At 47.3% G+C, this 27,756-nt stretch overlaps 1 protein-coding gene across 1 annotated transcript in view; it reads left to right on the top strand.

Annotated features, from left to right (window-relative positions):
• Positions 1–4,000: 4,000 nt before the first annotated feature.
• The window catches only part of TACC1 (transforming acidic coiled-coil containing protein 1), a 68,102-nt gene continuing 44,346 nt past the window's right edge, over positions 4,001–27,756 (top strand). The window contains exons 1-2 of the mRNA XM_081333760.1: positions 4,001–4,355; positions 9,234–9,340. Of these exons, the coding sequence (XP_081189886.1) occupies positions 4,141–4,355; positions 9,234–9,340 (322 nt within the window). The 5' untranslated portion in view covers positions 4,001–4,140. The remainder of the gene's footprint in view (positions 4,356–9,233; positions 9,341–27,756) is intronic.

The following is a 27,756-nucleotide window of genomic DNA, read 5'->3' as shown; positions in this document are numbered from 1 at the left end:
TCTCATCTAAATATTAACCTGACTTGAATCTGATTAGCCTCAGGGCCCCATGAAGTGAGATGCTTTGCTCTGCATTTCTTGTAGGATTTCCCCGGGACTTCCATAGCCAGATATAGTGGTGCAGAATAGAGAGGGGGAAAAATGATTAATTGCCCAAAAGGAAGATGATTCTAAATTTAAAATGATCCCCTCTCCCCCAAAAGAGCCTTGGTGGAGCAGTGGGCTAATGCCTCCTTAAGTAACACCAGCTGCCTGCAATTAGTGCAGGTTGGCATCCCACCAGGCTCAAGGTTGACTCAGCCTTCCATCCTTCCGAGGTAGGTAAAATGAGGACCCAGATTGTTGGGGGCAATTAAGCTGACTTTGTAATAATGCCGCTTGGGGGGTGTATGAAAGCCCTAATAAGCAGGCATATACATAGAATGAAGGCTACTGCTAAGCTTGTAAGCCGCCCTGAGTCTTCGGAGAAGGGCGGGATATAAATGGAATTAAAATAAAAAATAAATAAAGATAAAGGTCAAAAAAAACTTTGTCTCATTACCATATTCAGGAGACAAGTGTCCTCAGCTTATGATTGGGACCAGAATTTCCATTGCTAAGCAAGCTGAGGCATCCCCACTCATTTTTAGATTAGATAACCTTTCTTGTCATTTTTTTCCCCTGTGGGCACAATGGCACACATTAAAAATGAAATTTAGTTGCTTATTCTCAAGTGTACACATACATAGCACACATTTAAGCATACTATACATGACCTTTTTTGCCATGGTTGTTAAATAAATCCCCTCAGTTGTTAAGTGAAGCACATGATTACTAAGTGAATCTAGCTACCTACCCCCATGAACTTTGCTTGTCAGAAATCACATGGAAATGTCCTAAATGGAAAATCACATGACCCCAGGAGGCTGCAATTGTAGTAAGTGCATGCTGTTTACCAAGCACCCAAATTTTGATCATGTAACTGTGGGAACACTCCAATGGTCATAAGTGGGAGGACCGATCATAAGTTACTTTTTTCAGGTGCCGTGGCAAGTTTGAATAGTCGCTGAATGAAAGGTTGTAAGTGGAGGACTTACCTAAACAGCTAAGACGGACCTCCTGTTTTAATGGCAAATTATTTAAGAAAAACAATTCCTCCATTTGGTAAATGCAGAACATCAGCTTGATGGTGTGTGTTTGCATCCTAGTCAGTTTGATAAATCTGTTGTTTTAATTTCATTTGGCAGGAGGTTTTGCAAGCCACCTCCGTGTTCATCACTCTCCAGAAAAATCTGCCCTGTGTTTTAATAATGGTCCATTTCATTCCTTTCTTTTCGGCTTGGTGGATTTGGTGTCCTGTTCCTGCTCCCAAATCAAGCTTCCCCCCCCCCACGGTGGGAATGTTTCAGCTGCATTTTCACAGAGTTGTCTTAAAGAGCCATCCTTCATCTTTTGCACTGCAGAAGACAGAATGTGTGTCATTCCTCTGAATGACCGGTTAGAATCTTTTATATCAGGCGCCCCTTTTCTCTTGGCACAGAATGCTGGATCCCCTTTGGCAAGGGGTCCTCAGGGTGATTTGTAAAAAGCAAGGACAACCTTGGCTGAAAGATCAGAGAGGTTTGGCTCCTAACCTTCCTGCCAAGCAGCATTTGTAAAAGACCTTGCTTTGTTCAGAGGAGAGCCTTTGTCAGGCCTCCCAACTTGGTCAGTTGGGGGGAAAAAAGATTCTCAGATACATTGTTAACGAAAGTACATTTTACTAAAGCCAAGTGGTTACAGAGAAGCAAAGAGGGATTGGAGCTTTTCCAGCCCAAAATATGTGGTTAACTTTCCCCTTTTCCCACCTTCCCCCTTGGTTATCTCTAGCTTTTCCAATTATATTCAAACAAATTGTTTTGGTAACAGTCCCTGGCTTGGCGGGCATTGATGGTTCTACATTTCGTAGTGTGACCTTGGAACGGCTGGCACCTCTCACAGGGCACAACAAATTAGAATAGAATAGAATAGAAAATAGAATGGAATAAGAATAGAACAGAACAGAACAGAACAGAACAGAATAGAATAGAATAGAATAGAAAGGGACCTTGGAGGTCTTCTAGTCCAGCCCCCCGATTAAGCAGGAGAACCTATACCATCTCAGACAAGTGACTGTCTAGCCTCTCCTTAAAAATCTCCAGTGATGGAGCGCCCACAATTTCTTGGCAACTTTAAGACACTTGGACTTTAATATATCTGGCTGGGGAATTCTGGGAGTTGAGGTCCACACAACTGTGGTCAAGGTTGGGAAACCCTAGGGCAGAGTTCCACGACCTTACAGACCAACGGGGGGGGGGAGGAGGGAAAGGGGATGGTTTGGTGTGAGCAGCTGGCAAACACGGGCACATGCGCACAGCTCCATTTGCACGAGCAGTGTGCATGTGCCTGCCACACATGTAAATGGAGCACACGTGCATACTCTTGCTGCTCTTGCAAGTGGCGGGGTGTGCATGTGCGTGCCTGCTTTTTCCACGGCCTGGTTGCAAACACCTCACGGCCCACTAGTGGGCTGTGGCCCAGAGATTAGGGACTCTTGCCCTAGGGTAAATAGAAAAGCCAGAGTTTTCAAGTCTCATTTGCTTTATAACCCTTTGTCCCATCAACTGATCTTGCTAGCTAAACCTCTGAACATTGAAATGCAATGAAGCCAAGCAAGCTCCAGGTCCACCAAGTTCAATGTGGACTTAGAAGGGTAACACAAAAAACAGCAACAAAAAACCCCATTGCTCCAGAGATACCCAAGCTTAGCTTACCCAAGACATTTGAACCCAGCCACATTCTAGTTGCCTCTCAATATAAGGGATCATGTGCACAGAGCCTTTGTGGTTATCTTATCCTTCAGTGTGTCCTGTGAACACCAGACTTAGGAAACCACATCCTGCCAGCATAAACATAAAGTGAGGTTTTGTGAACTAGACTGAATTCAGTTCGTTAAGCTGGTGAGTTTTTAAGTTGTCGGTCGTGAGTGTTTTCTTTGTTATCTGCTTTGCTACTCAAGGTGACTAGAGTGTGGTGTGATGTCAGGAGGAAGTGACACAACGGAAGTAGCAACTGAACTAAATAGACATGGAATCAAGCATTTCCAAAGCAGCTTGGTGGGTTTGAAAAGCCCTTTTCTATTCAGTCAGTTCTTTCTTGCATCAGCCAAGAGCAATGATTTTAAAAAGGCAGCTTGCAGTTGCCAGATTTTGCACCTCCAAAGGTGACATTTTTCTCCTGTTTGATGATCCTGCTCACAACTTTTAAAATGCCAAGAATGGGGCCTGGAATGAAAGTTGCAATTTAGAACAGAATTTGCAGAAGGAAAATCCATTTCAATCCGCGGTCTTTGTAGGTTGGGGATCTCTTCATGTCTTCCCAATATCTTATTTCCCTGCACCGTGACCTGTTGCCCCAATCCAGGCAGATTTCAAGCAAACGGGGTGGGGCGTTCCCATCCATCCCCAAGAAGCAGCAGCTTCATTCCTCTGGGACATCCTTTGGAGATCTTGCTATACTGGGGCGGGGATGCGTTTTAAGCCTGCGCCTGAATGTAACGTGTGAAGAGGGCCTTGTGCGCCAGAACTCAAGCTACCGGCTCTTCCTCCCCTCCTCCTCACCAGCCCTTAATTCGCGTTTCGTGCGAAAAGGAGGAGCGTTTGGGGGGAAACCTAGGACGGGCGCACTCCGCCCTCGCAGGCAGCAAACGCGAGCGGGCAGCGCGCCCGCGCCTTGCGCAGCCAGCCCGGAGGAGCCGCGAACGTGGGAACGAGTGACCGGGTGGGGACAGGGTGGCGGCGGCGATCTCCTCCTCCTCCTCCTCCTCCTCCTCCTCCGCCTTGGGCCAGGCAAGCCAACCGGAGTCCCCACGGGGAGGGAGGCAGCGGGGCGGGTGGTTTGCTTGCCCGGAGCAGGGCGCGTTGCGAGCACTCCCACCCCCGGCGCGCCTCCGCGGAAAGGCAGCAACCGGCGCTCCTGCTCCGAGGGAGGAAGCGGCGGCGAGGCGGGGCGGAGGAAGGCGGGGAGAGAAGCGATGGCTCACGGCTGACCGCCTCCGCGCCGGCTCGGCTCGGCTAGCTCCGAAATCCCGGCGCTCCCCTCGCCGCCCACCCGCCCGGCCTCTCCATCTTGACGACGGCCCCGATGGCCTTCAGCACCTCCTGGCAGCTGCTCTCGCCCGTGCAGTGGGCCAAGTGGACCTGGTCGGCCGTGCGAGGCGGCGGCCCCGCGGACCCCCAGCGGGAGAATGACCTCGGCGCCGCCGACGCCGCTGGGGAGAAGGGCCCGGCGCCCGGGCAGGAGGAGGACGCGGAGGAGGAGACGGCGGCGCAGGCGGAGACCAAGTCGCTGAGTCTCAGGCAAGTCGGGGCAGCGCGGAGCTGCTGCCGGGGCTCTTTTCACACGTTCCGCCAAGGCAGACTCGAGTCGGCCCCCGAGGGCTCGCGGGTCAGCCCGGAGGGGCCGCTGGATGGTGCCGGGGTGCGCTTGCAAGCGCAGAGGCGGTTTTGCACCTCCGGGCACATCTGGAGATTTCGGGTGGCCTCGGTCCCAAACCGCCGCTTTCAGTAGGAACGGCTTGCGCGTCCGGGGATGGCTTGTGAAAGAGAAACTCTGAACCGAGCCAGGGCGGCTGGCAGCGGAACGAGGGGGTTGACTACGTGGGGCAAAGGACACGCGTGTCTGCGCGTCTCACCTCTGTCTCGGCGGGGTACTCCAGAGGGGGAGGGGGAGGCCCTCGGTGTGCACATGCCTGGCTTTTTCTACCCTGCCAACTATCGGGATACAACCGGCTAAACGGTAAATCGTGATTCAAAAGCCATGGTGGTGGTGAAGCCCAAAGAAGCAAGTCACGATATGACGCAATAGGATGGCCTATTCCACATCGCACGCTGCCCCTTTTGCTTTCCGCTTAACCGTTAATCACGATTTATGAGTTAGCCGTTTGTTGGGGGAACTGCCTTTACTCTGCCTTTACACATCTGGACATAAGCCTCCACGCCTTGGTGAGTCCTTGGGCCAGGAATGTGTCACCAAAGGCTCTCCTGGGATTGAACGGCAACCGGATGTAAAATGTGCTCTGGGTATTCCCAAATATGCTGGGAGCTTTATCCTCCAGCCTTGACACGTTCCTGGTCTTCTTTATCTTAGGGGTCAGCAGCTGACCCTGAGGCTGAAGCCAAAGTGGGACTATCTGTCTCCTTTAGAGGATGGGTGTTTTTTTCCTCAGCTTTCCTTGTCCTGCTCAGAACAGTTGCCTTGGCAGCTCTAGATGGGTCACAGACACACACACACACATACACACACACACACACACACTGCCACATAATCCCTGAAAGGGCTTTAATTGAGTCCAGAAGTAAATTCTAGAGAGAGTGACTGTTTTTCTCCAGTGCCCTCTGCTTGTTGGATCTGCCAACTCAGAGCCAAACTTTGCCTTTTCAATACTGTCATTTGGACGGCGGAGAGTTGATCCCGGTCATTGCCGTCTCTCTAGCAATCCAGAGCAAGATGCAATTAGCATCTAGAGTCATGCCAGAGGGGAAAGCGTTTAGGAGGGTGCAGCTGTCTGAAGCCTTTGATTGCAGCCTTGAAAGCCTTTCCCACCAAGCTGGCAGGTGTAATGGGAGAAGAGGAGGGACCATCCATTCAAGATGCTTGGATTCCTGCATGGAACAGGTGGTTGGACACGAGGACCCAAAGAGACAGCGATTCCATAACACGCTTTAATTTTAATTAAGTGGAAAGCTTTGGCCTAGCTCTTCCTCTTTAGTCCTTGCATGGACTAACCAGGGGTAGGCAACCTCGGCTCTTTTATGACTCACGGACTTCAACTTCCAGAATAGCTGACACAGGAATTCTGGGAGTTGAAGTCCATGAGTCATAGAAGAGCCGAGGTTGCCTACCCCAAGTGTGGCGCTTAGCTCAAAAAGGCCCCCTGCAATTAAACGAGAAGGCTCCATCCAGGATTACTTGAAATGTAGGTTCTTGACTTGCAGGAGAAAGAGAGGTGTGCAGCTTGCTTCTTTGCTTCCCCGTCCTTTTCAAGGGAACGGTGGGAGATAAATCATAGTCCTCACTGTATCACTCCAGTGGGGTGGCCTAAGGCGGTATAGAAATAGTATTAAATAAATAGTATTAAATAAATAAATAGTTGGCGATAGTGGCAAGTATCAGTAGCTCGGGTGGAGGATGAGGGTGGAGGTTCGTTCTCCGAAGCTAGTGGGTTGGTTTCTGAACTTTTCGTTACCAGGCTAGGTAGTACCTTCATCTCACCTAAATTCCGCTGAAGATGTTACCTAACCCAGTAACAAAATGTTTGGAAATCAACCCACAAGCTCGGAGAACGAACCTCCACCCTCAGTGGTCATAGTATTTAGTATTCATGGTCATCAGGATACCTCCCAGGGCCGCTGATATATTTTGAATGTAACAGCAAGCGGGCAATTGTGTGATGGATTGTGTCAAGGAAGGGGTAGGCGATGTGATGGACTACAGTAGAGGTCCCCAACCTTTTGGGCACCAGGGACTGGTTCCGTGGAGAAAGGGTTTTCCACAGACTGGAGGGGGCGTGGTTTCGTGTGCTGCCTGCATCCCACGGATGGAGCTTTGCTTGTTTGTGCGGACCGGTTGCTGGCATGCCGTGGACCAGTACCGGTCCACGGACTGGGGGTTGGGGACCCCTGGACTATATTGAGTAGCATTTTCCCAGGAAGGAGGAAGAGCATTGCAAGGAGGCGGATGAGACAAGAGACAGCATAGCCTGCAGCTGGATTGGAGAGAGCAAAAAAGATGGAGTAGTATAGATTTAGTCTGGCCAGATTCTGCCTACATGGTCTGAGCAAATACAGGTCATCCTCGACTTATGACCACAATTAAGCCCAACATTTCCGTTGCTAAGTGAGTCATTGGTTAAGTGAATTTTGCCCCATTTTACAACGTTTCTTGCCACAGTTGTTAAGTGAATCAGTACACATGTTAAGTTAGTGACATGGTTGTTAAGTGAATCTGGCTTCCCCATTACCTTTGCTTGTCAGAAGGTCGCAAGAGGGGATCACATGACCCCGGGACCCTGCAACAATCATAAATATGAGTCAGTTGCCAAGCATCCGAATTTTGATCACGTGACCATGGGGATGCTGCAATGGTCACAAGTGCTGTTGTGACTTTGAATGGTCACTAAGAAAACAGTTATAAGTCAAGGGCTACCTGTAACTAAATTGTTCTAGAATGATTGTTCTTGGGCTGGACTTGACAAATTGCTTCCGTCCATTTAAAAACTGTATTAACTATTTTAATTTGCTTGGAATGCAGTTAAATGAAGTCAAACTGAAGTCTTTGCCTGGGCTCGGCTGACTTTCCAGCGCACAATCGCCAGCCTCTCCCTTAAACTAGCATGGTTTATTTGACACTGTACCTGTGTAGAGCGATCTGAAGAAGAGAGATCTGTCTCGCAACTGATGACAACTGGCTTCTCTGCTCTCTAGTTGAGTCTCTTCTCTAGTCCTTTGACACTGGCAGCAGATGAAGGATGGACTTGCTATCCACCATAAATAGGGGATAAAGTACTTGTCTGAAGGATGATGCATGTCTGACAGCCAGTGAGAAAGAAAGGAGGAAGTGGCATGAACATGGAATAGCACGTTCACGCATGGTCTGAGTGTGGAAGATCCCTAACTAGATCCCGAGAGATGGAAAACTGAATTCAGAGTCAGACCAAACATGTAGTCTTTTTGTTTGTTAGTTGTTTGTTTGGATTTATTTATCTTGTAGCCCAGTGGAATCTTCTAGGACAGGGGTCCCCAGCCCCCAGTCTGTGAACTGGCACGGGTTTGCAGCATACCAGAAACCAGTCCATGCAAAGAAGCAAAGCCCCATCCGCGGGATGCAAGCAGCACATGAAAGCACGCCCCCTCCGGTCCATGGAAAAACCTCTCTCCACAGAACCGGTTCCTGGTGCCCAAAAGATTGGGAGTCTGCTGTTCTAGGACTCCTGATAGCTAACAAATACAATATACTATAGAATGTCCACAGTAGATACGAGTTAAATATAAGTTCCAAACCAAAACCAAACCCCCCAAACCAGCATCAAAATGAAACTCAGATGGCAAGCTCTCGTATCACTATAGTGGTGAAGAAACTCCATCTTCAGCATCTTCCCAAATAAGTACCTTTTTTTAAGGTTGGCATTTTTATCTCAGCTGAGAGGTTATTTCAAAGAGCAGATTTTGTCCCAGAAAAGAAGCACCTCCTTGCTTTGACCTCCAAGTTTTCTTGGAACTGGACTCCTGCCGACAATTCCTCCTGGGACAATGAAGTTGGTTGTCTTGATTCAAGTAGAAGAATGTCATCCCGTATATAGCTCAGCGCCAAGTCAGATTGGGCTGTAATGGTTCATAGTGGCCTTTTGAATTGCACCTGGAAATTAATTAGAAGCCAGTGCAATGCGCTCCCGGTGACCTCTTCTAAATGAAGTTCAGGGTCTCAAGTAGCAGCCACAGGCAAGATGGTTAATAATTGGATGAAGCATGCACCGGAGGGGGGAATTTAATTGCTTTCTGCTGCTGTGGTCCTGAGAAAATGAGCCTTCTGAAGGAGCCAAAACAACTTCCTTGGGACAACCACAGGGAAGGAAACACACACACCCATGAATGCTACTGCAATTCTGCTGTTCAAATAGGCAAAACACAAAAAGCCACAAATTCATGTTTGCTCACACCCTTCAAAGACTTATTTCCTTGTTCTTCAACGTAGACCCCGTGAGAAACCAAGCGCCTGGTATTTCCCTCATTTTCCAACCTGCCCGTGTTTTTAGATTATTTAAAATAATAAAAAACCAATGGAAAGACGCACGTGTGTTCTGGAGTAAAACGCCCACCTTCAGTATTATCTGAATTTCCTACGGTGCCAGTAAATCCATGTTAATTTCAGAGGCATTTTTCAAGCTGGGTCACACCAGCTCAATGCTCTGCTTGAAAGGATGCCCAAGAAAAAAAGGGACAGGTAAGTGAAGGTGGGAGATAATACCTGAAAGTCAGGGACATCGGAGAAATGCATAACATGGTGTCCACCACCGTGCAATCAAACCCTCTTATCTTTTTTTTATATGCATCATAAGTAAGTGTGCAGTTTCTTTTTTTTTCAAAACAGTTCTTCATAACAAGCTTGAAAGGTTGCTTTGCTTAGTTGGACGAAGTAATTTCCCCTCCCCCCCTCTCCTCTCGTTCCTTCCTTTGCAGTTCTGATTCAGAAGGCAATTTTGGGACTCCTGAGGCAGAGACACCAATCCATTCCTTGGGGAAAGAGTTGGAAGATCTGGACCTGGAACTGGAGGTCGGATCCCAAGGTGAACAATCTGCTAAGCCTTACTTTTTCCTTCCTTTGCTGAAGATGCCAGGGCATCCTGTTTCTCTTACTCATACTTTTTTTTGTGCGGCTCATCACTTGGCTGTGTGCATGGTCTAATAGGGACAAAGCTGTGTGTTCATCATATTTTATTAGCACAAGTAATTCCAGCTGAGCATTGTTCTGGGTTGCTGGTTTTTTTTCCCTATCATATTTTGCTGCGGATGCTCTCCATTTACGAAAGCTTCAGGAATGTCCTTGCAGAAGTGTGAAATGCTGTTGGGGGTGGAGTAAGTTGCTGAAAATTGCGGTTTCTGTTAATAATAAAAATAAGAAAGGTCAAAAGCAAAATTGCTCGCCCTTCAGGGCTGGAAACCTTTGATAAACAGGCTGTCGCTTTTTATTAAGCTTGGAACCTCAAGTGTTTATTAATGTTACGTTGGGTGTTCCTATCCTAGATCTGTGGCGGTTTGAGCTCTGTTTATATGTAGGCCTTTGGGTTCCTCCTTGTACAGACAAGTCAAAGGATGAAATATGATCATTAGAACGTTTTATAGCAAATATAGCATTTTCCGATGGCAAATTCCTGAGTTCTTGAATTGTTGATAATAACTATGAATAATGGTATAACCCCTTTGTTGATATTTCTCACTCGATGCGTTTGCTTGCAAAAAATAATGGTGTGTGTGTGTGTGTGTGTGTGTGTGTGTGTGTGTCTACTTTTTTAACTGGGAAAAACATGCTTTTAGTCCTCAGCTTTAGCAAGCAATATTAGAAAATGGCCATTAGGAAACAACCAGGGATTCATCAGTTTCTGAATATCAATCACAAGGATATTGATCCTTGGGGGCGTGTGTATGTGTGTGTGCGTGCATGTGCGTGTGTGTGATGGGACTTTGTGGGGGAAAGCTTCAGCACAGAATCGTACTTTCCGAGCCTGTTCTGTATCTTGTAGAAAGCAGGTAGTTAAAACGGCACTTGAAAAAGTGTCTTATGACCCTTTTTCACACTTACAACCGCTGCAGCATTCCCCCATGGTCACGTGATCAAAATTCAGCCATTCGGCAACTGGCTCATATTTATGACGGTTGCAGCATCCCCGGGGTCACGTGATCCCTTTCTTGAGACCACCTGACAAGCAGAATCGATGGGGAAGCCCGATTCACTTAGCAACTGTGGCGATTCGTTTCACGACAAGAAAGGTTGTAAAACGGGGCAAAACGCACTTAACAAATGTCTCGCTTAGCAATAGAAATTTTGGGCTCCATTGTGGTCGTAAGGCGAGGACTATCTGTACTCTTAGCAGGGAAACCTTACCGACACCCTTTAGGACAGGGGTGTCAAACTCAATTTCATCGAGGGCCGCATCAGCATTGCGGTTGCCCTCAAGGGGCCGGGTGGGTGTGGCCTGGGTGGGCGTGGCCTACTGGGTGGGTGTGGCTAGAGTGCATATGGCCTACTGGGTGGGCGTGGCCAGCTCTACATCGTTTGCATCAAGGGTGCCTATGGGGGCCTGGGCAGGAGTGGGACAGATCTGAGGGTCTCTGGCAGAAGGAGGGTCTCTGGGCCAGGGCCAAGGCAGCGGGGGCCATTCCCTCACTGTTTCCAGGATGGCTTCACGGGCCACATGAAACCACTTCACGGGCCAGATCTGGCCCCCGGGCCTTGTGTTTGACATGTCTGCTTTAGGAGAAGACAACCATACCTCCCTGTTAGGTCTTCAGCCATACACGATTTACTACTAGCCCTCTATGGTTGAGCCTCAGCTGTGCTTTCTTTCTGGGGGCTTCTGCTGATCCTGTCTGCTGCTTTTCTTCAGAAAGTAGAACTGCTTTGTTCTGTGTGGTTTTTTTTCTGATAAGGAGACATTTGAATCCTAGTCCCCTGAGGAATTTGCAGGTCTTCTGTAGGTTGCATTTCCAGAATTCCAGATGTGGAATTAAAGCAGGCTTGATGAACTCTCCTCAGCAGTTGGGTGGGCTGGGCCTTAGAACAAAGCCTGTTTATGGAGCTCTGGAAAGCAAAATCATGAAGAGTCTCAAGAAGAGACTGGACAGCCATTTGTCTGGAATGGCACCAGGTCTCCTGCTGGAAGACTAGTAGACCTCCAAGGCCTTTTCCAATCTTTTTATTCCATGTTCAGCGTGCTTTGGAATAACGTGGAACAACCTGCCTTTGTTGCTGGATGTGAGAATTTGTAACGGTTGACCGAAAGAGATATCCGCCCAGCTTGGTCCCCAGAGAATCTTCTAGAGAACTTAAAGGGTGCACAGATGTCATTCCTCTGGATGAATGTGTGTGATGATCGGAAAGATGGACCTATGAGAGACTGGTATTACTTTGCATTCTGCCGACAAAGTAGCCCTTAGTTTCTTTTTGATGCAGTGCACGTGCGGCAGGCAGGCGGCTTCTCATCAGGATAAACACACCTCACATAGTCTAGGCGAGTTGGGGAGAGGGATGCCTGTGTCTCGAACGTGACCGCTCCCTTTGTCATTGTGGAGGAAGCAGTTCTGGGCATATCTTTATTTCGCACGGTTGCTGCAGGACAGTTACAGCAGATGGACCCAGGCTCTCGTGGGTTTCCAGTATTTCTCTACTATTTTGCCTCTGATGGAATTCTCATTTCGCTCCCCTAGATCCTTTTTTTCCCCTCCTCCTCCTCCTCCTCCTCCTCCTCTTCCCTTTGTAAGCATGAAATTTGTATTACAAAGAGAGAGAAACAGCGGGGAATCTCTCACTGCTGAATTTGAGGCTTTGCAGGGCTATAAATTAGATGGCGGAGTTAAAAAAACAACACTCTGGCAGAATAAAATGGCAAACCATTTCCCTATTTTTTTTTTGGCCATGAATAGAGGTAGTAAACCTCTGTATCTTGCAAAGGGGGAATGGGGGAGCTTCCCTCTTTGAATGTGCGCCTAGCAGTCTCCTAATCAGCCTTCTGAAAAGATCAAGGATGTTAGGAGTGCAGAATCCCGCCTTGTGAATCCATCATAGTCTGGGTAACTGAACAAAACCTTTGCAAAGATTATAAAGTAGCTTTTTTATATATATTGCGGATACCCTGTGGTGGAATGTCAAGTATAATCATACTGTTACTGTTTTATTATTGAATGCTATAAAGACGAAGCAGACCTTGCTAGTCTCCTGAATCCGAAGCTACTAAATTCTAGAATTTGCAAAGGCTTATAATGCTGGGAATATTTTGACCTTCTTGGCTTCTCTCTAAGCAGTATTAAGGTAGAAAACAAGTATAGGGAGTCATTGATTTATGATCACCGTGGTGGTGCAGTTGTTAGTATTGCAGTATTGCAGGTAGACTCGGCCGACTGCCAGCAGTTCGATCCTGACAAGCTCAGGATTGATTCAGCTTTCTATCCTTCCGAAGGTGGTAAAATGAGGACCCAGATTGTTGGGGGCGATAGGCTGACTCTGTAAACCGCCTAGAGAGGGCTGTAAAGCACTGTGAAGTGGTATAGAAGTTTAAGTGCTATTACCCTTCCTTCCTTCCTTCCTTCCTTCCTTCCTTCCTTCCTTCCTTCCTTCCTTCCTTCCTTCTTTCCTTCCTTCCTTCCTTCCTTCCTTCCTTCCTTCCTTCCTTCCTTCCTTCCTTCCTTCCTTCCTTCCTTCCTTCCTTCCTTCCTTCTGTGGCGCAGTGCTTAGAATGCAGTATTGCAGGTTGACTCTGCCCACAGCCAGGAGTTCAATCCTGACAGTCTCAAGGTAGACTCAGCCTTCCATCCTTCCGAGGTTGGTAAAAAATGAGGACCCCGATTGTTGGGGAAAATGGGCTGACTCTGCACCGTTGAAGCAGTAAATAAGTCTGACTGCTGTTGCTATGGCTATCACAGTTGGGATCAGAATTTATGTTGCTAAGTAAGGCAGTTGTTGAATGAGTCACACCTGATTTTGCAACCTTCGTTGCCAGTCATAAATCACGTTTTTCTCAGCCATTGCAGCTTTGAATGGCCACTAAACGAATGGAGACTGTCCAGCTACCAAATGAACCAACTTCTGTTTTCATCTGGTTAATTCCTTCCTCAGAGGTTAGATGCAGGGGAAAAAAAAATAACTTCCAGCTTGCAAATATTCAATTTTTTTTTTAATAACCGGCTTCCTTCAGGCTGTAGCTTGCAATCTTGCCCATTTCTAGCAGCTGCTTCTTGGAAAAGCTGTTTATTTTCTGTTATCTGATGCCTGCAGAAGTCTATAGCAAGCCTGAGATTTACTGCAGCGTTGGTTTTTCCTGGGAATGGCCCCTTCTTAAAAAATCAATGCGGGTCTTCCTCGACTTACAACAGTTCGTTTAGCGACAGCTCTAAGTTACAACGGCACTGAAAGAATGTAACATGATTGTTTTTTGTTTATGTTTATTAGACTTATATACCTCCCTTCTCCCGTAGGACTCAGGGCGGTTCACAAGGTATTTAAAATAACAATACAATTTACTGCTTGATTGTGAATTTAGTATTAATCGTGATGTTAATCTCTGCTTAACTTGGTGTTCATTGCTGGCAAGGAAGTGTTTTTAGACTACCGTGGCAGCATCCCCCATGGTCTCATGATCAAAACTCAGATGCTTGGCAACTGACTCGTATTTATGACGGTTGCAGTGTCCTGCAAAGGTCCCCTTTTGCGACCTTCCGGCAAGCAAAGTCAATGGGGAAGCCAGATTCGTTTAACAACCGTGTTTCTAGGTTAACCACTGCAGTGATTCACTTAACAACTATTGCAAGAAAGGTCATAAAACGAGGGAGGGGAAACTCACTTAACACATGTCTCACTTAGCAACAGAAGTTTTGGGCTCAATCGTAAGTTGAGGGCTACCTGTACTTTTGTTTCTCGTCCTTACAAGTCCTGGAAAGTTTGATTTCCGGGCAGCGCTTCAGGAAAAGCGCCTCCATGGCATTCTTGCTTTGCAGATAACCGTAGGTGGGCTACAGTAATGCAGAGAGAAAGCAGCTTAATGGGTGACTCAGTCTGGCTCTCGCTTGCAATGCTTGGGAAGGCTTTGAGCCCCAGGCAGAGGCTAATCAGAGAAGGCAGCCCCAGGAAATGCTCCTTTTTTCTGCTTCATTTCCATCTCAGCAGGCGGTCTGAGGCTAGAAAAACTGACTAAAGAGAGAAGCAGCCTGGAATTAAGGAGAAACTTCCTGACAGTGAGGACAATTAACCAGTGGAACAGCTTTGCCTCCAGAACTTGTGGGCGCTCCATCACTGGAAGTTTTTAAGAGGAGACTACACCAGGGGTCTTCAAACTTGGCCCTTTTGTGACTTGTGGACTTCAACTCCCAGAATTCCTCAGTCAGCATGGCTGGTTCAGGAATTCTGGGAGTTGAAGTCCACAAGTCATAAAAGGGCCAGGTTTGAAGACCCCTGGACTAGACAATCACTTGTCTGAGATGGTATAGGTTCTCCTGCTCGAGTGGGGTGGTGGTGGTGGGGCTGGACTAGAAGACCTCCAAGGTCCCTTCCAGCTCTATTCTATTCTATCCAAAGGAGGGACAAACTGCTGACAGTGTCAGACGGGAGCTTCCTAATGTGGCCTTTATTTTGCAAGACAGTTCATTCAAGAGTAACAGGATGCCAAGGGATCATGGCCTTGTAAGGTTATCTTTCTTGCTTTATTTTATGAAAATACACACAAAAGGTAACTCCAGGGCTGTTAAAAGTTGGTGCTGAATTTTTCTTTTTATTATGTATTAAATTTTGATGCCCCCTATCTCCCCTACAATGTGACTCTGGGGGGCTTACAAATTATATAATTTATATAATTATATATATATGTAGTCCTTGACTTACAACAGTTCATTTAGTCACTGTTCAAAGTTACAACGGCACTGAAATCTGTGACTTATGACTGCTTTTCACAGTTACAACCTTTGCAGCATCCCCATGATCATGTCATCAAAATTCAGATGCTTGGCAACTGACTCACATTTATGATGGTCACAGTCTCATTTTGTGACCTTCTGACAAACAGAGTCAATGGGGAAGCCAGATTCACTTAACAACTGGGTTACTAACTGCAGTGATTCACTTAAGAACTGTGGCTAGAAAGGACGTAAAATGGGGCACAATTCACTTAACAAATGTCTCACTTAAGAACAGAAATTTTGGGCTCCATTGTGGTCGTAGGTCAAGGACTATCTGTATCTTATACAAATTCTATATAGGCAATCCTTGCCTAACAACCACAGTTGGGACCAGCCACTCGGTGGCTAAGGACTGAGGTTGTTAAATGGGACATTGCGTGACTGCGACAGAATTAGGACCTCACTTTCACTGCGGTCGTTAAGCATATCACCCATGGTCATTAAGCAAGAAGTCACGTGACCACAACCTACCAATTTACTGCCGACTTCGCCATTGACTCTGCTTGTTGAAAGCTGGCTGGGAAGTGTGCAAAAGAGGATCGCGTGGCTGCAATGGTTATAAGTGTGAGGACCAGTGATAAAGTTTTTTTCCCCAGCACCATGGTAACCATGAACAGTTGCTAAATAGGGCAGTCTGTAGTAAGGATTGTTCAATCTTTTCCCTTTCAGGCTTGTAGGTCGGTCTGGAGTTTCTATAATTTTGACAAATCCCATCAAATTTAGCTTTGGAGAAGTTCACAAGAGGCCTCTTCTGCTTTTTCATGATCACTTGATGTTTAAAAGTGTATTTCTGCAAATGGAAGTTCAGTTTAACCCTGGAATATAAGGAGTGGCTTTCCGGTGAGCTGGTCCTCTCTAGGTCAGTTCTGCCTGCACTTTGCATCAACCGACGGTAGCTTTCCAGAACGTTCTGCGCTCAAACTGTGCTATTCCAGCTTCCCTCGCGCAGTCAGAATGGCTCATTTCAAGTCAGAATATTCACGGGAAAACCAGATGAAATTGTTTTAACCATTTGGCACTTCCACTGTAGTCAGAACAGCCTGGGGTTGTTTTTTTTTTAAGGCTTGTGGGCCATACGACCTTGAAATATTTGATATCTCTTTAGTTGTTGCGATGATCAAACGTGAGGTCTTTCCCAGGCAGAGCTTAATCTTTTTTCTTTGCTTTTTTCTTTTTTCATCATCTTTTTCATCTACCAAGGTGCGTCTCATATTACTTCCATCCACAAGAGTTATCTCCTTGTTGCAGAATTTCAGGCCAAGAACTCAAGTCTGAAATGGTCTTCATAGTCCCTGTAGGGTAGGCTATAGCAGCATCTTTGTCCCCAGGACGCTGCCTCGGGAGGTGAACTAAATGTACTGGGTGAATGTTACAGAAGATTGATTATTTTAGATCCCTCGGGCAACCTGTGCCAAGAATGTACTCTCCAAGCAGTGGCATTTCAAGCTGGACTGCCGTTAATGATGTTGGCGCCTCTCCAATTCTTTCTGTCTCTCTGCCTCTCTCTCTCTCTCTCTCTCTCTCTCTTTCTCTCTCCCCCTCCAATTGTCCATGCTCAGAAAAATTATGCCAGGGTAATTTGCTTGCACCGCGTAAGCAATTTTGCCTAGGTGGATTCACAGTCCTGCAGCAAGACTGGGAGAGTCATAGATTTGATGACAGCTCTGCAGAGGGAGCCAGGATGGTAAACAAAAATGCGGCCAAAGGCCACAGACTCACTTGGTTTCCTTAACATTCAGCAGCTGTAACCACCTGCTTGAATTTCGAATTCCTTGGCAAGTATGAGAGAAATTGCCATTTATATAAAAGAGGCAAAATGAGATCCTCATTTAGTCCACTCAGCTTTTGGATGCTCATTGCTCGCTCCGAGGGGGGGCTTACATGGGAGAACAGCTTGCCTTCAGAGGTTGTAGGAGGTTTTTAAGAAGAGATTGGATGGCCACTTGTCTGGAATGGTATAGGGCAGGGGTAGGCAACCTTGGCTCTTTGATGACTTGTGGACTTCAATACCCAGAATTCCAGAACAAGCTATGCCAATTCAGGAATTCTGGGAGTTGAAGTCCACAAGTCATCAAAGAGCCAAGGTTGCCTACGCTGGTATAGGGTCTCTTGCTTGAGCAGGGGGTTGGACTAGAACAGGGGTCTTCAAACCTGGCCCTTTTATGACTTCTGGACTTCAACTCCCAGAATTCCTCAGCCAGGCAGTCTGGCTGAGGAATTCTGGGAGTTGAAGTCCACAAGTCATAAAAGGGCCAAGTTTGAAGACCTCTGGACTAGAAGATCTCCAAGGTCCCTTCCAGCTCTGTTCTAATTGATTGAAGTTAAGTTCTAAACAAACTTGCTCAATTCCCAGAAAGCAAAGGAATACATTTTGTGTAAAAATACACCATTTCATGCAAGTTGCCTGCTGACAGTGAGCTAAAATGCTGCAAAAGCAGTAACCACGACATGCTTTCCTTGATGGTTAGGTTTTCTTAAAAGTTTATTTTGATTGCAAGCCATCCAGAGCCACCTAAAAGTAGAGATGGGTGCGGCTGTATAAATCAAACAGATGAATAAATAAAAGAAGACGCCACTCCCTAGGGATTTGATAAATTGTCTCTGAACCTTTTTAGGAACGCCTCCTGCATGATACTTGAAGAGTGGGGTATCTCTCCAGATTTTTAAATTATTTCGTGGCTTTGTTAACACTGAATGTGGCTGATTCTGGTGCTAAATGCAAGCAGGATGCTCGGCCATCAAGAATAATTTTCTGGATATTGTTCCATAAACACTTAACTTTAAGAATTCTTCCAGAGGTGGGGTCTATTATCCAGTTGCTCAGCCTCGCTCACAGATGACCAGGGACTTGCACAGGAGAGACATCAGTGGAAGAATTATGAACACTCATCTATTCTCACTGTCTCAAACATTCATTGGGGGGAAAAATATCAACTGATGTGGAAAAGGGAGAAGGTTTAGAAATGAATAGGAATTATTTCCCGGATTGAAACAGTTGCATAAAAATCCCCATAGGTAGGAATTCATTTTTTTTAATTTTATTTTTATTTTAATTCCATTTATATCCCGCCCTTCTCCGAAGATTCAGGGCGGCTTACAAGCTTAGCAGTAGCCTTCATTCTATGTATATGCCTGCTTATTAGGGCTTTCACACACACACCAAGCGGCATTATTACAAAGTCAGCTTAATTGCCCCCAACAATCTGGGTCCTCATTTTACCTACCTCGGAAGGATGGAAGGCTGAGTCAACCTTGAGCCTGGTGGGATGCGAACCTGCACTAATTGCAGGGAACTGGTGTTACTTAAGGAGGCATTAGCCCACTGCTCCACCAAGGCTCTGTTGATCATGAGAGGTTAGCATGTACTGGAGTACCTGAAGTGGACAGCTGAGGTCAACTCCACTTTTTAATAACTGATTTGCAACTGTTTTCATAAGCTTCTGTGTGTAGATTCACAATCTACTGTCTGCACATAATGCTAAATTCATTGGCCAACGTCCATGCTGGTATCTCTCTTCCTACCTCTCTTCCAGGCTTCCCACCTCACTATGTTTTTAAGATTACTTTTATTTTTTATGTATATAAACTCAGCTAAGTGGCAAAAAAGCGTTGTTTTTATTTCTAAGAACGGCCCCATAGGTGTCCTTAAAAATCATAATAGTGAGTGCCCGCAGACCAGTTCTTTATGTTTGAATTTGCTTCTCTATTTTGAACAAAATAAAGAGGGATACCAAGCATCCAGAAGAGCTGACTGTTGAAGATTGGATGATCTGAAATACGATATGATGCCAGCTTTTACCATTCAGAGGGAGAAAACCTCTTTTTCTGCCTGTCTTTGTTTTTGGCATGAATGCAAATCCATTATTCTGTATCTGCTGACCGGCAGAATTGACTTTGCTGCAGTAACAGTCCTGTGTCTGTCTGTTCTCAGAAGACCTCCGTTGAATTCTTCCAGACTGACTTATGGACAGATTGGAGCAGAAGGTGGATGGCACTGTATTAATGCAACATTACACAAAATGCATTAGATAAAAGCAAATAAAATGGAAACTTGTCTTGGTGTGCAAGGCATGGGTTGATGATGAAGCCCTTGTGATGGGTATACACGCTGCTGTTAAATTTTGGGAAGGGAGAACAGAACAGTACAGGTAGTCCTTGATTTATGGCCACCAAATTTCTGATGCTAAGTGAGACAGTTGTTAAGTGAACTTTGCTCCATTTTATGACTTTTCTTGCCATATTTGTGAAGTGAATCACTGCAGTTGTTAAATTAATAACAAAATGCTTAAGTGAATCTGGCTTCCCCATTGATTTTGCTTGTCAGAAGGTCGCAAAAGGGGATCGCTTGACCCGGGGGACCCTGCAAACCGTCATAAATAGGAACCAGTTACCAAGCATCTGAATTTTTCATCACGTGACCGTGGGGATGCTACAAGGGTCGTAAGTGCAAAAAAGGGGTCATTTTTTTCAGTGCTGTTGTCGTTTTTTACTATTGTTTAATTGTATACCTACCTTACTCTGTACACCGCCCCGAGTCCCTCGGGAGAAGGGCGGTATATAAAAATAAATAAATAAATAAATAAATAAATAAATAAATAAATAAATAAATAAACTCCAAACGGTCACTAACTGAGCTGCCGTAAGTCGAGGTTTCTATTGGTTTTCTTATTCCAAAATCTTTCGTTTCCTGGAAGAGTGGGATTAAGGAAACTCTGCACGAAATATTTCTGCCGCGTCTTTATTGCTGTGTCACAACAAGTTTTTCTGGTCTTTCAAAAGCAGTGCCAAATGCCAGAATATTTCAGGAATGACCCCTCCTCCTCTTACTTCTTGCTAATTCCCTGTAGCAAATCTCTCCTTGCTTCCCTCTCCGGAGAAGAGGGAGTTATAAGACTGCAAGGGAATTTAAAGTATGCAGCCAACTCCCTGTCACTATGCCTTTCTGAGTCTGCTGGTTTTTGATTTATTTATTTTTTTCTAATAAGGGAGTTGAAGTTTTTGGAGGCTGGCAAAGCTGGGCATGAAGTTGAGGCTCTGTAGCTCCTCAAACAAGAGTAGGACGACTTTTTAGGACAGATTTGGGATGCTGAGCATATGTTGCAGATAGTTCCAGAAAATAATCTATCCCTACTGGACCTGCCCATTTTCCAATTGCTGTCACAACGCCTACCGTATAATGCAGGGGTCGTCAAACCTGTCCCTTTTATGACTTGTGGACTTCAAGGGCCTGGCTGAGGAATTCTGGGAGTTGAAGTCCACAAGTCATAAAAGGGCCAAGTTTGAAGACCCCTGGTTTAATTGCATTGGATGGTGTTCTTTTTTTGTGATTTATTCTAGCCTCCAAGGATCCTTTCTGCCCCTTCTTCTTTTCATCATTATAAGGAAAAAGCGCACAACAACGAATCTACAATCTCTGTCTACTTACAGAGGTTGTGCACTCTCCATCTCTAGAGGCTTTTGAGTGAATGGTTTAATATTCTTTCATACTGGAGAAGGTAAGAAGTAGATCGTGGAACTGAACTGTGGTTCCTTCCATCTCTACAGGTTTGTTTCTGTTATTTCTTTTTTTTTCCCCTTTCATCTTTTAACTACTGGGTTGCATCCTCTCAGCAATTTCATTTTCCGTACCTCTGTGGGGCATAAGAGCAGTGGTGCCCAGAGGAATACTTCAAAATAAAGATGATGTTACGGGACATTATTGCACCAGGCTAGAAAGAATGGGAGTTCTCGTCCCGCCTAAGCCATGAAAGTCAACCTCACAGGGTTGTTGTTGGTGCAGAGCATAGGAGGAGGAAGGTATGTTGGATATATTCACCCCCTTGAGTTAACTGTAAAAAATAATAAAGGCAAGATATAAGTAAATAAATCCCGAGGCAACTTTTGTGATGAGAATGAAACTAGATGCCGATTATTTACAGCCTGGGATCTGCAGAAGAAGAGCAAGCAGAACTCTGTGTGTGTGTGTGTGTGTGTGTGTGTGTGTGTGTGTAGCTAAACATGTCATCAGTTTAGAATCCTTTCATTGCCACAAGAGCCCCAAGTCCAGCCTGCCTTGAATTCCGTTGACCCTTACCTGGAGCCAATTTTGTGCTGACCGTTACTTGACCAGATTCCTGTGCGTAGGCTTGAATAAATCATTTATGCTTCAGCCTCCATGAATGGGCCTGATTCTTTGCCCGTGAGGTGATCTTCACTTTTCACTCAATGAAGAACCATCTTAGAAAGTACAAGGTAGATGGACCAGGGACTGTGAAAGGACTTCAGGAGATGCCCTTGAAGAAATTGGTGTGTAGAGACAGTGTGTGGCATCTCCTGTACTAGCAGAACTGTGCTTCTGCTGTTAACGCTTGTAATTTCTCTAATTTCACACAGAGGATCCTGTCTTGTTTTATTCCATCAGGTAAAGGTAAAGGAATACCTCTGGATTTTACTCCGCTAGTCATTGCTAACTCTAGGGGGTTGTACTCATCTCCATGTCAAGGCTTTCAAACTGCTAGGATGCCGCGAGCTGGGGCAAGGATGGGAGCTCGTGCGGGTCTTGGGTCTTTCCAGCCAACAAGCCCAGTGCCTCAACCACTGAGCGCAAGAAGTTGTTGTTGTTAGCTGCGAAGTCGTGTCCGACCCATCGCGACCCTATGGACAACGTTCCTCCAGGCCTTCCTGTCCTCTACCATCTTCTGGAGTCCTTTTAAGCTCACGCCTACTGCTTCAGTGACTCCATCCAGCCACCTCATTCTCTGTCGTCCCCTTCTTCTCTTGCCCTCAATCTTTCCCAGCATTAGGCTCTTCTCCGGTGAGTCCTTCCTTCTCATTAGGCGCCCAAAGGATTTGAGTTTTAGCTTCAGGATCTGGCCTTCTAAAGAGCAGTCAGGGTTCAAAAATGTGCTAGTTTTCCCAGGCTGAGCCTCACAGCTGCCATTTCAGGGACATGTCGGGGATATATCCCCAAAGGGACGGGTAGGCTACATTTGATTAGATTCCATTACTACTTAAATTGTATTAAAATGAAAAATTGTAGCCAGGATGGCTCCTGTCTGTGTTTGTGGGCTGTCTAATCATTGCACAGTTTGCTAGCAACTTTGGAAGGCCTTTGGAAACCCTGTCCCAGGGTCGGTGTGGAGCCTGGAGGTGCGGCAGTCTCCTGTTGTGGACCCTTACAATATGCATGCTGCAAGCTACCTCGCTCAAAGGGTTACATAAGTACTTTTCATTTGTGAAATGAGATGATTGGAGTGTTGCCTTCGGGTGTTGCCAAGGGCCCGTCAGCTTGCCCTTGACAGATTTATTTGGACACCTGCTTGGATGCTACACACCCTGAGATTCTTCTCTAACAGAGGAATGGAAGAGGCAGAAGCATGAAGCTTGGTGGGGCTGACAGGTGTTTCCCTGTAGCTCTAAAAGGGGCTTAGTGAATTGTCTTTACAAAGACACAAGCGAGACCATCGGCAAGGTTTCAGAAGTTTATTCGGTTCAGCTCCTGGCAGCTGATTGTCAAACAATCCAGGCTTATATAGAGAACTGTTAAACATCATAACCAATCAGGTAACAGTATTTTTCCCGCCGCTCGGAGAACAGCCAATCGACGAGCGGCATTTTTGACAGCTCGACGGCTGCCGGGGAATTCCTCTCAGCTGAGCGCTTAGCTCAGTTCGAGGACCAGATTGTGGACTGCGGATTTGACAGTTCCGGGAACTGTCAAATCCGGCGCGTGCGTGTTTGGTCCCGGCAGCTCTTTTGACAGCTGTCATCGGGAATGGCGGCCGGCGGGGCGGCGCGCATGCGTAGATGCTTCTGGCAGCCATTTGACAGCTGTCAACTGTCAAAGGTCTGCCGGGCTGTAATTTGGAATCCTTTAGTTTCCCGATATGATTCACCCCCTTTCCCCCCCCCAGAACTGGTACGTTATTTGTAACAACATTTAAACTTTTTAAACAAGTATTATTAACGGGGTCTTTTGCTGTTGGCGGGTTTCCTTTCCACTCAAAGTCCGCGAGGTATGCGGGGGGTCTTCTGGCTCGGCTAGACCGTCGGAGGCAGGGGGTGCTTTCTACGGGTTGCGGAGCCGGTGGAGTTGTTTCCAAAGGGAATTCCGCAGGCGGTTGCGGGTCCTGGAGAGGGAAAGGTTCGTTGGGCTCGTGAATGTCGGATGGCGCAGGCTCGCCTAGATTTGATTGCGGAAGGGGGTTGGGGGGTGACCTGGGTCGGAGCTGGTCTGCGTGTCTGCGTTGCGCAAGTCCTGTCCCAGTGTCCACTGTATATGACAACGGTCCTGTTTGGTCCAGGATAACCCCCTGAACCCACTTATCCCTTCCCCCATAATCTCGAGACCAAACATTTTGACCCCTGGAGAATGTTTTTGGCTGAGTTTTGGGTGATAATTCGGCTGCAGGTCTGTCGGGGTGGAGTCTGTCGAGCCTTGTTACCAGGCGGCGACCCCATCGGAGTTCGGCCGGACTTTTGCCGGTGGAGGAGCAGGGCGTTGCGTGGTGGGCTAAAAGGAATTGTGCCAAGCGACGGTGCCAGTTTCCTGTGATGATTCTTTTGAGAGCGTCTTTGGTGGTCCTCACCATAACCTCTGCAAGGCCATTGGACGATGGGTGGAAGGGAGCCGATGTTGAGTGCCTAATACAATTGCTCCTCGTGAAGATCTGAAAGTCATGAGAAGTAAATTGAGGGCCATTGTCAGATATAATAACGTCGGGGAGACCGTGTGTTGCGAAGATTCCCCTGAGGGCTTGGATGGTTGCGGCGGACGTTGTGCTGTGAACCGGGAGAACCTCCAGCCACTTGGAATAACTGTCCACAACTATGAGGAAGACCTGCCCTTGGAAAGGTCCGGCATAATCGATGTGGATGCGAGACCAGGGGTTTTTTGTGAGTTCCCACTTGTGGATTGGAGCTCTGGGTTGGAGTGGGCGGGATTCCTGGCACAAATAACAGCCAGCAATGTGTTTTTCTATGTCCTGGTCTATTCCCGGCCACCAAACGTAGCTGCGGGCCAAGGCTTTTGTTTTTACGATGCCAGGGTGGCCCTCGTGTAATGTGTGCAGTACCTTGGGTCTGTGTTTGGGCGGCACGATTACCCTGCACCCCCAGAGTAAACATCCCAAGTGCGAAGTTAATTCGTTTTGCTTTGAGAAGTATGGTTGAAATTCTGTGCCAGGACAGGAGGATTGCCAGCCAGTGTGTACCCACGCTAACACTCTGCTAAGTGTTTTGTCTTGGGATGTTGCGGCAGCGATATCGTCCGCTGTCAGTGGGCATTCCAGGAGTTCTTGGATAGCTAAGATGTTGCTAGCTGGGGCAGGGTCTGGTTCCGAGTGGGGCAGAGGCAATCTGCTGAGAGCGTCAGCGTGACACATTTGGTTCCCCGGCTTGTATACCAGTTGGTAGGAATATGCTGCGAGGAATGTTGTCCAGCGCAACATCCTAGGTGACAAAATTTGGGGGGTTTGGCGGTCCCAGGTGAACAGTCCTAACAGTGGCTTGTGATCAGTGTAGATCACGAAAGGGCGGCCGTAAAGGTAGTCGTGAAACTTTTTTATTCCCGCCACTATTGCAAGGGCTTCCTTATCAATCTGGGCATAATTTCTTTCCGTTTTGGAAAGAGTTCTTGAATAATAAGCCACCGGGGCTTGAGTGCCATCGCTGTCTAAATGGCTTAAAACTGCTCCGATCCCGTATGGGGAAGCGTCGCAGGCTATGCAGAGAGGTTTGTCTTCTTTGTAGTGGGAAATGGTGGCGTTGCTGGAAAGCATTTGTTTGAGTGATTTGAAACTGTTTTCGTGGGCTGATGTCCACTGCCAGGCTGCCCCTTTGTCGAGTAACCTGTGGAGAGGCTCTGCGATGGTTGCCTTCCCTGGCAGGAAGGCATGATAAAAGTTTAAAAGCCCAAGGAAAGCCTGGAGCTCAGTTTTATTTTTAGGGGTTGGGGCAGCTTTGATAGCGAGGATTTTTGAGTTGGTGGGGTGAATTCCTTGCGAATCAATTTTGTAGCCTAAGAAATCTGCGGATGGGACGCCTATGGAACATTTTTCGCGTTTGAGTTTTAGCCCCGCTTTCCTAAATCTTGATAGTACTTCTTGTAGCCTGTCCGCTAAGTTGTTTTCCGATTCCCCTGCGATGAGTATATCATCGAAATAGGGGCAGACACCTGGTATTCCCTTTAAGGTTTTTTCCATAACCTCCTGGAAGATACCAGGAGCCACTGAGATGCCGAATTGTAGGCGGTTTACCTTAAAAGCGCCGCGGTGTGTAACAATGGTTTGGGCTTCAGCTGTTTCTCGGGTGACAGGTAGCTGAAGGAAGGCATGCGCCAGGTCGAGTTTGGCGAATATTGAGCCGGACCCTATTTCTGATAGCACGTCTCTGACTGCAGGTACTGGGTATGCATGGGGATTCAATGCGCGGTTTAGAGTTGCTTTATAGTCCGCGCATATTCTCACATCACCATTGGGTTTAACTGGTGTCACAATGGGAGTTTCCCAGGTTCCCCCATCTGTTGGTTCTAGGACCCCTAAGCTGACTAGACGGTCTAATTCGGTCTCAATTCTTTCTTTCAGCGCGAAGGGGACCCTTCTTGCCTTAATGCGGATGGGACCAACCTCAGGTTTTAGTTTGAGGTCTATAGGGGTGCCAGTATATTTGCCAAGCGTTCCGTCGAAAACATCCGCGAACGCTTGGCAGACCTGTTCTAGTGTTTGGGATTGTATGCGGTTGGTGCCTTCCAGGTGGATGCCCAGAGCCTCGAACCAGTCTAACCCGATGAGGGTGGTCCTGGGTGCCTCTGTAATTTGGACCGTTAAGTGCCCCAGGAATCTTTTGTATTCTACTTTAACTTGTGCTTGTCCCTTTAACTGAATGGCGGCCCCCTGGAAGTCTGCGAGGAGTATTTTAGAGGGCTGTATAGAAATACGGTGTCTGCTTTTAAACCCGATTTTTTTGAGAGTATCCCAAGACATTATTGAAACAGAGGACCCGGAGTCGACTTCCATTTCGCAGGGCACCCCTTGAATCTTAACCCAAATCTTAATTTTAGGTTGTAAATGGTGGACGGTGCAGTTTTTTTGTTTGGCCCTAATTGACAATACTGAGGACTGGGGAGTTTTAGTGGGAGGGGAAAGGACTTTTTTCCTACCTGCCGGAATTTCCTCAAGTTCGTGGAGGGTTTCCCGGTTCAGGCTGCGGCACGCAGAGCGAATGTGCCCGGTCTTTCCACATCCGTGGCATTTTGCATTTCTGAAACGGCATGTGGCTCTGGCGTGAGCCCCGCCGCAGCTGGCACACTTCGGCTTTGGGCCGGTGGAGGTGGGTCTTTGGCCTGGACCGGCTGGTTTGAATGGCTTGCGGTTTCTCCCGTAGTCGGCGCTCATTTTGTTGAAACGGGACATGATGTCGTCGACGCCGTTATAGGCCTCTGGCTGCTCGATGTCCGGCTCCCAGGTGTGGTGGACTGACCCGGCCGGGCTGCTTCTGAGCACTGGGGAGCCCTCACGGTGGCTATCTTCGTAGGCCATGATTTCTAGTATGAGTTGAGCGAGGTCCATCGTGGCCTTGGCTACCAATTTCCGCTGGAGCCGCTCATTGGAGAGACCGGCGATAACCTGGTCTCTGATGCGGTCTTCCAGGTCTGGAAATTGGCACCTACGGGCGGCGTGACGAACCCCCGCGACGAAGGCTGTGGACGTTTCGCCAGGTTGCTGGCGGCGGCGGGCGAAGTGGAGGCGCCAATACAGCTCAGACCGACGGGGCATGAAATGCTTGCTAAGGCGGTCGGTCAGCACAGCGTAGGGGACGGTCGCGACGGGGTCTGGGCTGCAGAGCCCAACAGCGATGTCGTAAACGGCGGGCCCGCTGAGGCAGAGTAGAGCTGCGGCTTTGTGGCGGTCCTCCGTTATCTTGTTGACAACGAGGTAGCCTTCAATTTGCCCCCAGTGCGACTCCCATCCCTCGGGGTGACGGACGTCGAATTCTCTGACGTGACCTAAATTTGCCATGGTCTGGGTCCACAGTACTGTTCAAGCTGCCGAAGGGTTCCTTTACCCTCGAAAGTGGCTTCAGCAGTGACTTGTCAGCGAGAGGGATCGGAACTCCTTCGCGGTGTGACTTAGCTCAGCGGCAGCTCTCTAGTACCGGGATCCCACCTTCGTCGCCAGGTGAATTGTCTTTACAAAGACACAAGCGAGACCATCGGCAAGGTTTCAGAAGTTTATTCGGTTCAGCTCCTGGCAGCTGATTGTCAAACAATCCAGGCTTATATAGAGAACTGTTAAACATCATAACCAATCAGGTAACAGTATTTTTCCCGCCGCTCGGAGAACAGCCAATCGACGAGCGGCATTTTTGACAGCTCGACGGCTGCCGGGGAATTCCTCTCAGCTGAGCGCTTAGCTCAGTTCGAGGACCAGATTGTGGACTGCGGATTTGACAGTTCCGGGAACTGTCAAATCCGGCGCGTGCGTGTTTGGTCCCGGCAGCTCTTTTGACAGCTGTCATCGGGAATGGCGGCCGGCGGGGCGGCGCGCATGCGTAGATGCTTCTG

This window comes from Vipera berus (assembly GCF_964194415.1).
Source record: "Vipera berus genome assembly, chromosome: 8".
In the NCBI taxonomy this organism is placed as follows: Eukaryota; Metazoa; Chordata; class Lepidosauria; order Squamata; family Viperidae; genus Vipera; species Vipera berus.
Note: the sequence above shows the minus strand (reverse complement) of the source record. Positions and strands in the feature narration are given on the sequence as shown.